Genomic DNA, 12,252 nt, shown 5'->3' with positions numbered 1-12,252 from the left:
GCCCCATGGGGGACAGGGACTGTGTCCAACCCAATTATCTTATTTCCACCCCAGTACTTAGCACAGTGCATGGCACATAGTAAGCACTGAATACCACAATTATTTCCCTGCCCCCCCTAAGATTGTAAGCTCACTGTGGGCAGGGAATGTGTCTGTTTATTGTTGTATTGTACTCTCCCAAGTGCTTAGTACAGTGCTTTGCACATAGCAAACACGCAATAAATATGATTGATTGATTTATGACCATTCTAGCAGCAGGCACATTCATTCATTCATTCAATCATATTTACTGAGCGCTTACTGTGTGCAGAGCACTGTACTAAGCGCTTCGGAAGTACAAGTTGGCAACATATAGAGACGGTCCCTACCCAACAACGGGCCAGAGGCCAAGAGAAGCAGCATGGTAAAGTAGATAAAGCACAGGCCTTGGAGTCAGAAGGTCATGAGTTCTAATTCCAGCCCCGCCACAAGTCTGCTGTGTGATCTTGGGCAAGTCACTTCACTTTTCTGGGCCTCAGTTATCTCATCTGTAAAATGGGGGTGAAGAGTGTGAGCCCCATGAGGGACAGGGACTCTGTCCAATCTAACTTGAATCTACCCCAGTGCTTAGAACAGTGCTTGGCACATAGTAAGTGCTTAACTAGTACTGTAATTATTATAACAAACTTGTTGGGTCATGCTTGACTGCAGCCTTCCTGGTGCAGCCCTGAGTTAGCTGGGAAACTAAGCATCTGCATACTCCAGGACCACCTGAGGGGACGAGAACCAATCAATCAATTGTATTTATTGATCACTTACTGTGTGCTGAACACTGTACTAAACACTTGAGACAGTATAATATAACAACAACAGGAGAAAGATGGAGTAGAGAAAAGCAAGGTATTGGATGGTCCTCTAGACGGTAAGCTCATCCTCTAGAATGCAAGCAAGGAACACGTCTACTAACTCTGTTGCCTTGTACTCTCCCAAGCGCTTAGGGCAGTGTTCTGCACATAGTAAGCACTCGATAAATACAATTAATGAATTGATTAATAATTCATGAACTGGATAATCCACCCTGAGAAGCAGCATGGCTTAGTGGAAAAAGTACAGGCTTGGGAGCCTTGAGACCAGGGTTCTAATTCTGGCACTGCCACTTGCCTGCAGTGTGACCTTGGTCAGTCACTTAACTTCTTTATGCCTCAGTTTCCTCACCTGAAAACAGGAATTAAATATGCTCTCCCTCTTCCTTAGACTGTGAGCCCCATATGGGACAGGGATTGGGTCTGGCCTGATTAGACTGTATCTTCCCAGTGCATGACACACAAAGCGTTTAACAAATACCATGGTTATTATTATGACGAATTGAGTGTAGGATGCCAAGATGCAATCAGTCTTATTGCTTAGGGGAAAGGGGCTTGCTCTAGGCCTAGATTTCAGCCATCTAGGCAAGGCTTAGCTAAGCCCTATGACTCTTTGGTTAGTAAGAGAAGTAGGGCCATTCCTGAAATGTCTGAAAAACTCAGGTGTAGGCTTGTCTCCACTCAACGTCTGTCAAACCGCCACTCCTGCCCTGCTGCCATCTCTGTCCATGAAACCGAGCAGCTCCATCGCCTACTGTCCCCCGAAAACAATAGCTCCAAGGCCACAGCAGTAAGACTAGAGCTTGCAGGAGACAGTGAGAAATTAGGGCAGCAACATGGCCTAATGGAAAGTCTCCTAGGGTCAGATTCTGACAGCATTCATTTGGTTCACATCCTGGTTCTACCAATGGGTTCTTATCCCATTTGTTTACTGTGTGACCTTGGGCACATCACTTAAGTTCTCTGTGCCTCAGTTCCCTCATCTGCAACATGAAGATTCAAACCCTGTTCTCCCTCCTACTTTGACTGAGAGCCCCATGTGGGACCTGATTATTTTGAATCTACCCTAGTACAGTGCTTGGCACATAGTAGGCACTTAACAAATAGAATCATTATTATTATAAAAGAGAAGGGGCACACTCTTAAGAAAGCCTGGTGACACCAAGGCAGATCCACGGGGCAGACAACGTAAGTACAGCAGACATGGTCCCTGGACTCTAGAAGCTGACAATCTTATAATACCTAGAGAAAATCAGAATAATCAGTAGAAAATTCACCCATCATTCCTTTAATTATGTCTGTCTTACCCTAATGCTGAAAGAATGCTGTAAAGACTCAGGTCCTTGAGACGCACAGGCCTAAGATTGGTGAAACACAGATATCTCTCTCTCTCTCTTTCTCCCTCTCTCTCTGTTTCTCTCCATCCCTCCCCTCTCCATTTCTTTCCTTCTTCCCTCTTCCTCTCTCTTTCTAGAAATACATATATAAACACGTGTCATTACCCTGGCCAAGGATTGACTGTCAGATAAGAGGTACTCAGCACAGTCCCTACCATCACACCCCAACAGAGAAGACTTTCATCAAGGTAGTCATTAACCCAAAATATAAGCCGTGTCAAGGTTGGACTCCCTCTCAGGGTCACACCTGGAGAGTTTCCAGTACTCTACCACTCTTGGCTAAGGGAGGGACAGTCAAGCAGAGGCTTACCCATTCCATTACTAGAATTAGAGAAGCAGCGTGGCTCAGTGGAAAGCCAGCCACTCAGTGTGGCTTTGGAGTCAGAGGTCATGGGTTCAAATCCCGACTCCACCAATTGTCAGCTGTGTGACTTTGGGCAAGTTACTTAGCTTCTCTGTGCCTCAGTTACCTCATCTGTAAAATGGGGATTAAGACTGTGAGCCCCCCATGGGACAACCTGATCACCTTGTAACCTCCCCAGCGCTTAGAACAGTGTTTTCCACATAGTAAATGCTTAATAAATGTCATTATTATTATTATTGCTAGTTTGGGCCATGGCTAGCGAGTGGAAGGCAATCTGCTACATGTCAAAACTCACCTATGATGGGCAGCAGCAGCATGGGAGAGAGTCGAGGGCGGAGACTTAAGTTTACTGGGCAGAAGGAGACAATGGTAAACCAGTTCCATATTTTTCCAACAAAACTCTATGGATCCACTACTGGAATGATTGCAGATGGAGAGCGGAGCATTCTGGGAGAGATGTGTCTGTGGTGTCTCTATGGGTCAGAAACAACTAGACGGCATAAGACAAGACGATGTTGGACTCTATTGGGGAAAAAAGAAATGAAAGAAGAAATTTAAAGGTTGTTCGATTTTAAATGCTAAACCAGGTGGAGAAATTTCTTAAACCCTTAACCAATCCACTTTTTCATGTCTGTATGTCCACACAGTATCTCTTGCCTCTTAGAATAAAAGCTCTCTGTGGACAATCTCTGTGTCTTTCTTTAAGCCCTAGGGACTCTTACCCTCTCTTCCACAGGCCCAGCTGTCCTCCCTCCCCCCAAAACACAGGAGCAGACCCAAGAATTGGGCCCAAAGCGCCCTTCTTAGCCCCAACCTTTAGCTCCAGAACCAACCCTCATTACACTGCAAGTCCTGAGCTGCTGGCCAACTACGGGGTAAATGATGCTTAAATCTGTGTGCATGTCTGTGACCTTGTCTCTGGGTGATGATGCAAAAAAGAAACGGGAAATTAAATAAAACAGTATAAAGAAAAACAAACTCCAAGGCAGGGAGCTGGAAAGACAGAATAACCAACATCTAACTAGCCCAGCTTTGGAAATAGCCAGTCATTTCCCTTGTTCTTGATCATTGAGTTTTCTCCTATTAGAGCTGCAGGTTCTCATGAGTTGACCTCTAAGGATGCCTTCCCTCCCCCGCAACCTCTCACTCATAAAAGGTCTTTGCCACTGCATTATGGAAACCAGTGTATAATGGAAATATTGTACTCTCCCAAGCACTTAGTACAGTGTTCTGCCAACAGTAAATGCTCAGTAAATACCATTGTTTGATTGACTGCGACTCTATTACACCAATACAGGGGAACCAAATAACTGACATTTCCAGGAAATTTTACAGTATTCACTACTAGGTAGCTCCTTCCAGGTAGGGCTAGGGGTTGAGAGATTGTCTGATAGGAACAGAGTGGAATCCCCATGACTATAATGCTACCCTGAGGCATGGGGCCATTCCGGGGAAAAGACGTTCTAGCCTCTCCAGGTTCCCAGAACTTTCCCTGCCTCTCAGAACTTCCCACTTTCCAGAACTTCCCCCAGCTGAGGGCAAAAGAGGAAAACTGTTGTAGAGAAAACTAGATGATGAGTCCCACCTGCCTGAAGGAGGTGCAGACAGCAGGATCTGTCAGGATCTGTCCAACCTCAAGCTTGGAAAGGTGAAAGCAGATGAGAACGTGGAGGAGGACATCCAAATATTCATCCTCATCACCCTGTTTTCAGTCCTTTGCACTACCCTGAGGCCAATCTTGGAAATGTGGGGCCACTGGGTTCCAGATAGGAAGAGCGGAAGGGATATGGCATGTATATCATCACCTAATAATAATAATAATAATAATAATGGCATTTGTTAAGTGCTTACTATGTGCCAAGCACTGTATTAAGTACTGGGATGGATACAAGCATATTGAGTCCCTGTCCCACGTAGAGCACAGGGCACAGTCCCTGTCCCACATAGAGCTCATAGTCTAAATCCTCATTTTACAGATGAAGTAACTGAGGCACAGAGAAGCTAAGTGACTTGCCCTAGGCCACACAGCAAACAAGTGGTGGAGCCAGGATTAGACCTCATGGCTTTCTGACTCCCAGGCAGATGCTCTAACCACCAGGTTATGCTGTGCCTCTACTTCCTCTGACTCCTCCCCGACTCTGACCCCCAGCTAGAACCTCCTGCGATCAACCACTGGTGGGCTGCTGGGCTGCCCAGTGGGGAGAGTTCAGCTCTCATTTCCCACCAAACTGTTCCAAGAAAAGGTTTACTTCGGTCCCAACCCTTGGGAGTTTCGAACAGCCAGGAGGCTTCCCAGAGAGTCAGTCCTCAGGACACAAGTGTCCATCCCTAAGGGCCCCTCAGCAGGGTCTGTTCTCAGGCAGTCAGCCCTCAGGACAGTGTCCATCCACAGGGGTGCTGGGGACCCCCCAGCGGGGTCAGTCCTAAGGTAGCCATCCCTCAGGACACAGGTGCCCATGCATGAGGGTGCTGGTGGCCCTCCGTAGGGGGGTGGGGGTGTCACTCCTGAGGCAGCCAGTCCTCAGGGCACAAGTGCCCATCCATGGGACCACTAGAGGCCACTGACGTCAGGGCATTCGGAAGCTGACCCTTGAACCTTGTCCATCCCTGGCTTCAGACCAACCGCCCTAGAGAACATCCCATAAAGGTTGAAAAGACCCTGAGAAGGCTCCTCCCACACCCCATCACCGACCTACCAGCTCCGCCCTTTCCACCCGTTGACCCTCTTGCCGAGGCTTGAAGGCGGACGGTTCAATACAAGCCAGCGGACACATTTCCCCCCCACAGCGGGTGCTCAGCATATGGAATTCACTACCAGAGGAAGCTGTGCTGGATAAAAATATCAGCAGGTTCCAGAGAGGTTTAGATAAATGTCCAGGCAAGAGGTCCACAAAGGGAAAGTTAGGGAAGTTATACGGCACAGCCCTAAACACTGGGATGAATGTCAACAAGGGCAACCATCACACGCTTCCTCCAGCATCCTGTTGCCATTGTTGGAGACAGAAAACTGGGCTGAGTAGACCACTGGTCTGACCCAGGAATGGCACTGTTTATGTTATGTTATGTTATATTATGTTGTGTTATCTCCACTGAATAATTAATACAAACTTCTTGGTCCAAGGTCCCGGAGCTGCTTTGTTGATCTGGCATCTGTATCTACAACTGATTTTGAGTTCCCAGGATAAAAGGCCCTGGATATGGGCAAAAAGCAATATTCACCATCATCACCCCCTACTTCATAACCCCACTGCAGGATCTCTGAGGAGAAATTCACCCAGACCCATCCCTGTCCCCATTTTTTCGAGAGAAGGAAAGTTGAGATCTGAAGACCCAAAGCAGGTCTCTGAATTGGGGAAGTTTTCCCATGCATTTCCCCAAGAACTCAGAGCAATCTGTTTTCAATGCAGATTTTCTAAAACCCATCATGAAAAATCATCACAATAATAATGGTATTTGCTAAGTCTTTACTATAGGTTGAGTAATATGCCATATGGGCTGGGGTAGGTATGAGATAAGCAGGTAGGACACAGTCTCTGTGCCACATGGGGCTCACAGTCTAGGTCGGAAGGAGAACAGACATTGAAACCCATTTTACAGATGAGGCAACTGAGGCACAGGGAAGCAGCATGGCACAGAGCACGGGCCTGGATTCTAATTCCAGCTCTGCCACTTGTCTGCTGTGTGACCTTGGGCAAGTCACTTCACTTCTCTGGGCCTCAGTTCCCTCATCTGGAAAATGGGGATCGAGCCTGTGAGTCTCACATGGGACAGAGACTGTGTACAACCTGATTTGCTTGTATCTACCCTGGAGCTTAGTACAGTGCCTGCCAAATAGTAAGCACTTAACAAATACCATAACTGTTAACTATTATTAAGTTCAGTGACTTGTCCAAGGTCACATGGCAGGTAAGTGGAAGAACAGGGATTAGAACCCAGAACTCCTGACTCTCAGGCCCGTGCTCTTTCCACTAGGACATGCAGCTTTTCTAAGTCATCCCCCTTGGATCCCCTTTTGGGTTTTCCACATGACTAACCACATAAGTCTTAGGAGTGGAGTGCCCTGCCCTCTCACACTCAGTTCCTCCAAACAAAGCCAGCTCCCATCTGCCTTGGCCGTGGGATGATCATCTAGTCTTCCCCCAGTCCCTACCTCTGCAGCTGGACATTAGCAATGCCGAGCTGTTGATGTGAACGCTGTGAGAACAAAGGCAGAGTTGACGCCTTCTTCGTGGGCTTCTTCTGCAGGCATGGACTGGTCCTCCTTGCTCCTGGCCTCCTGGCTCAGCCTCTTCAGAATGGGTGAGACTGCTTTGCAGACCCCTTACACGACCTTGGGAGTTTTCTTTTTCCTGCTTCTTGGAGGCCTCTGCTCGGGGGTGATCTCCAAATCTGCTGACAGACAGGCGTCAATTGCTATTTTTTTCCCTAGGCCGAGCTGATCACCGGCTGAGAAATTCCCTAAGCCCTTTCTTCTTCTCCCACTCCCTCCTGCACTGACCTGACTTGCTCCCCTTATTCATCCCCCATCCCAGCCCCACAGTGCTTACGTGCATATCTGTAATTTAATGTATTGATTGACTTATATTACTCTGTCTCCCCCTCTAAATTGTAAGCTCACTGTGGACAGGGAATGTGTCCATTTACTGTTATATTGGGTATCCCAAGCTCCCAAGTGCTTAGTACAGTGCTTTGCACATAGTAAGCACTCAATAAATAGGATTGAATGAATGAATGAATGAATGAATGAACCACCAAGGCAAGGGAGTTTCCCAAGATTAACATCCCAGAGGAAGAGGCAAGCATTTGTGAAATGGAGCGGGAGGTAAAAGTTGCTTAGCCAGTGTTTCTTTCTCACTGCATTGGTCTTCCCAGTCAAGAACAGAAAATGAGAAGTAGTCTGGCTTAGGAAAGAGCACAGGCCTAGGAATCAGAGAACTTGATTCTAATTCCCACTCTACCAATTGCTTGTTGTGTGACCTTGGGTGAGTCATGTAACTTCTCTGGCCCTCCGTTCTCCTGTTCTCCCTCCTACTTAGACTGTGAGACCAATAGGAGAAAGAGACTGTGACCAAACTAATTAACTTGTATCTACCCCTAGGGCTTAGAAGTGTTTGACACACAGCAAGCGCTTAACAAATACCATAAAAAAATAGATGAAGTAACATCTTAAACCATTTTCATTGTGGGATAGGTGTGAATTCGCTTGACTCTTTTGTTCAGGTTTAAATCAAAAGGACAGTTGACTGGGCAGTACGGGACACTGGTTGACCAATGCAGTTCAAAAGGAGCAACTTACAGGTGGCACACTTGCATACCTGAAAATGTGAGCATGTGTGCACGCACGTGCGCACACACACATACAGTTTCTCACTGTGTGCCTCTGTCTCTTTGTCTCTTTCTTACTTTGGGAGAGCAAATGGGCCATACATTAGTTTCTCTGGTCAAATGGTCTTTTGTACTGAATAAAAGATCAACTTTGAGATATGAGGTACAACTTAGACATATTTGTTTGTTTATATATACATAGATCAAGATTATCTATAGATGTCTATAGCTCTTTACAAGTGCATATGCTTTGGGGATGGTCGGGGCAGGGGGGATATTTTTTTTCTTCTTCAAAAAAGTCCACAAATATAGAATATCCAGGTCCAGCCCTGGGTGTGAGATTAGGAAGACCCCTGGTCCATGTCCTGCCTCTGGCCTTGAAGGTCCTCCCTCCTCAAATCTGACAGACAATGACTCTCCCCACCTTTAAAGCCTTATTAAAGGTATATCTCCTCCAAGAGGCCATCCCAGACTAAGCCCCATTTTTTCTCATCTCCCACTCCCTTCTGTGTTGCCCTGACTTGCTCCTTTGCTCTTCCCTCCCTTCCCAGCCCCACAGCACTTACATATATATCTATAATTTTATTTATTTGAACTGATGTCTGTCTCCCCCGGCTCTAGACTCTGAGCTCACTTTGGGCGGGGAATGTTACTGTTTATTTTTGTGTTGTACTTTCCCAAGCACTTAATACAGTGCTCTGCACACAGTGAGTGCTTAATAAATATGATTGAATGAATAAAGGGAGGCAGAAGTCCCTGTAATATTATTGCTGAAGAACTGAGCCTGGGAGCTCTATAGAGCAATTGGGCAGTCACTTCGCTTTATGCCTTTGAGTGGTCTCTGACCACTAGCGATGCCATAGACACATCTCTCCTAGAACACCCCACCTCCATCAGCAATCATTCTGGTAGTGTATCCATAGAATTTTCTTGGTAAAAATACAGAAGCGGTTTACCATTACCTCCTTCCGTGCAGTAAATTTGAGTCTCTGACCTTGACTCTCTCCCGTGCCGCTGCTGCCCAGCACAGGTGAGTTTTGACGTGTAGCAGATTGCCTTCCACTCACTAGCCACGGCCCAAGCTAGGAATGGAATGGGTATGCCTCTGCTTGACTCTCCCTCCCATAGTCAAGACTGGTAGAGTACTGGAAACTCTCCAGGTGCGACTCTGAGAGGGGAATTGGGCATTAGCAGAGGGGAAAGTGACTGTTCAGTAAACCTCTGCCCATTCAATCTTTTTCTATCCTAAGGGTTTACTCTCCACCACCTCTCCCTTGGTTACTGGTGATGTGGGCTTATTACACAGATGCAAATTCAAAGTCTCCAGAATCTCATTGCTCTGCATTCCTCCAACACATCTGATAAGCATCTCCTACCCACAAGCATACAATCACACATACACATGCACAGCTGACCTTTGTGCTTGAATAATAATAATAAAAATAATAACAATAATGGTGCTTGTTAAGCACTTTTTACGTGTCGAGCACTGTTCTAGGTTCTGGGGTAGGTATAAGCTAATCAGGTTGGACACAGTCCCTGTCCCACAAGGGGTCGACAGTCTTAATCCCCATTTTACAAAATAGGGAATAGAGGCTCAGAGAAGTGAAGTGACTTGCCCAAGGTCACACAGCAAACAAGTGGCCGAGCCGGGTTTAGAGCCCAGGTCCTTCTGACTCCCAGGCCCGTGCCCTATCCAGTAGGCCATGCTACTTCCCCATGCTGTTTGAAAACACCACTATTGTCAGCAAACTATATCCACATGGACATGTCTAATGAAAAATGCTAAATTGGAAGGGATCGTCTTTTCCACACTGAACCACACAAAGAGTGTAAGCAGTAGTAGTAGTAATAATAGTCTTAGAATGAGAAGCAGCATGGCCTAGTGGCAAGAACACGGGCTTGGGCGTCAGAAGTCATGGGTTCTAACCCCAGCTCGGCCACTTGCTTGCTGTGTGACCTTAGGCAAGTCACTTCACTTCTCTGGGCCTCAGTTACCTCATCTGTAAAATGGGGATTGAGACTGTGAGCCCCACGTAGGACAGGGACTGTGACCAACTTGATTACCTTATATCTATTCCAGTGCTTAGAACAGTGCTTGGTGCATAGTAAGCGCTTAACAAATATTGTTATTATTATTATTATTATTATTATTATAGCAGTAGTAATAGTAGTAGTAGTAATTCAACTCCTGAGCAAGCCTTATTAAAATCCCATCTCCTTCAAGAAGCCTTCCCTAAGTCCTCATTTCCCCTACTTCCTCTCCCTTCTGTGTCAACCTTGAACATAGATTTATGTCCCTTATTCAACCTACCCTCTGCCCCAAAGCACCTCTGAGCCTGCTGTGGGAAGAGATTGTCTCTATGTGCTGCTGAATTGTACTTCCCAAGAGCTTAGTACAGCGCTCTGAACACAGTAAGCACTCAATAAATACAAATGAATGAATATCCATGATTTATTTTAAGACCTGTCTCCCTCTCTGGGCAGGGAACATGTCTAGCAATTCTGCTATATTGCACTTTCCCAAATGCTTAGTATGCTCATAGTAAGTGCTCTGCATAAAATAAGTGATCACTAAATATGCTTGCTTGAATGATAGTAGCAGTAGTAGTAGCTGCAATAGCTGTGGTAGTAGTAATAGTAGTAGTATCAGCAGTAACAGTAATAATAATAATAATGATGGCATTTGGAAAGTGCTTACTATGTGTAAAGCACTATTCTAAGCACTGGGGGGGATACAAGGTGATCACATTGTCCCACGTGGGGCTCACAGTCTTAATCCCCATTATACAGATGAGGTAAAGGAGGCTCAGAGAAGTTAAGTGACTTGCCCAAGGTCACACAGCAGACGTGGCGGAGCTGGGATTAGAACCCATGACCTCTGGCTCCCAAGCCCTGGCTCTTTCCACTGAGCCACGCTGCTTCTCTACAGTATTAGTAGTAGCAGCAGCAATAGCATTTACTGAGCACAACGCATCATACTAAGGGTTTGGGAAAGAACAACAGATATTAAAGAATGTTCCCTGCCCAGAAAAAGCTTACACTAATTATTGGAAGAGGCAGACACAGAAATATTGACAGGTCATCCAAATTAGTAGATTGCACAATCGATATCCTTTTGCTGCCCTGTTTGCTCTGTGGAATTCCTGGTTTTATTTTCAATTCTTTCCCTGTCTCCCAAACTTCCTGAAACCTCGGCTTGAAGAGAGATTTTTCAGCCGTGATTCCCAGGTTGATTCATTCATTCAATCGATGCTTAGAACAGTGCTTTGCACATAGTAAGTGCTTAACAAATACCATCATTATTATATTCAATCGTATTTATTGAGCGCTTACTGTGTGCAGAGTGTGGCCAATGAGGCCCTGGCCAGTAAGGGACCATCTCTATACGTTGCCAACTTTTACTTCCCAAGTGCTTAGTACAGTGCTCTGCACACAGTGAGCACTCAATAAATACAATTGAATGAATGAATGAATAAGGCCTCAGTATTAAGAGCTGGCTATTTGCTAAGCACTTACTTTGTTCTGTGCACTGCACTAAGCACTGGGCAGGTAGTTGGGCAGGTCTGACATAGTTCCTTTTCCATATAGGACTCAACAGCCTAAGCGGGAGGGAGAACAGGTAATCAATCCCCATTTTACCGATGAGGAAACTGAGGGACAGAGAAGCAGACTTGCCCAAGGTAACCCAGCAGGCAAGTGGCAGAGCCAGGATTAGAATCCAGGTGCTCTGACTTCCAGACCTCTGCTCTTTCCACTAGGCCATGCTGTTATATTTCTTAAGTGCTTAGAACATGCAGAACGCTCTGGTAGATTCTGTGCAATCAGATCAGACATGGTCTCTGCTCCACACAAAGGAGAGAAAAAAATAGGTGTGTCTTCCCCATTTTACAGGTGAAGAAAGGAAAGCGCAGAGACTTTAAGTGACTTACCCCAGGGCACATAGCAGCCGAGATACCAGCGTAGCACAGCCGTCCTGCATTCTTTCAACTAGGTGACACTGCTTCTAGGCCCAGGGTCCAGGGTCAGCAGAGAATGGCACCCTCCCGGGAGCCAACCAGGCTTCAACCAGGCCTTAGTACCAAGTCTCTTGGCAGCAGGGGCAGTGCCTGTTTCACTTTGTCCCCTCCTGACTGAGAGCTGGTTGTGGGCAGCAAAGGTGTCTCTCCCAAGCGTTTAGTACAGGGCTCTTCACCCAGTCAGCACCGCATGTCTGCTGTGTGACCTTGACTAGGCCTCAGTTATCTCATCTGTAAAATGGAGATTAAGAATATGAGCCTCATGTGGGACAGGGGCTGAGTCCCACCTGCTTGACTTGTATCTA

At 46.3% G+C, this 12,252-nt stretch overlaps 1 protein-coding gene and 1 non-coding gene across 2 annotated transcripts in view; one reads left to right on the top strand and one right to left on the bottom strand.

Annotated features, from left to right (window-relative positions):
• The first annotated feature begins 6,086 nt into the window (after positions 1–6,086).
• SIGLEC15 (sialic acid binding Ig like lectin 15) overlaps positions 6,087–12,252 on the top strand; it is a 46,053-nt gene continuing 39,887 nt past the window's right edge. Inside the window, exons 1-3 of the mRNA XM_038743421.1 lie at positions 6,087–6,103; positions 6,849–6,902; positions 7,824–7,926. Coding sequence (XP_038599349.1) covers positions 6,087–6,103; positions 6,849–6,902; positions 7,824–7,926 — 174 coding nt within the window. The remainder of the gene's footprint in view (positions 6,104–6,848; positions 6,903–7,823; positions 7,927–12,252) is intronic.
• LOC119925960 lies at positions 8,969–9,106 on the bottom strand. Its single transcript, XR_005449881.1, has one exon. It is a non-coding gene; the product is annotated as a small nucleolar RNA SNORA7 (small nucleolar RNA).

The sequence above is a fragment of the Tachyglossus aculeatus genome, chromosome 3, assembly GCF_015852505.1.
Source record: "Tachyglossus aculeatus isolate mTacAcu1 chromosome 3, mTacAcu1.pri, whole genome shotgun sequence".
NCBI lineage: Eukaryota > Metazoa > Chordata > Mammalia > Monotremata > Tachyglossidae > Tachyglossus > Tachyglossus aculeatus.
The sequence above is the reverse complement of the archived record's forward strand: the minus strand, read 5'-3'. Positions and strand labels throughout refer to the sequence as shown.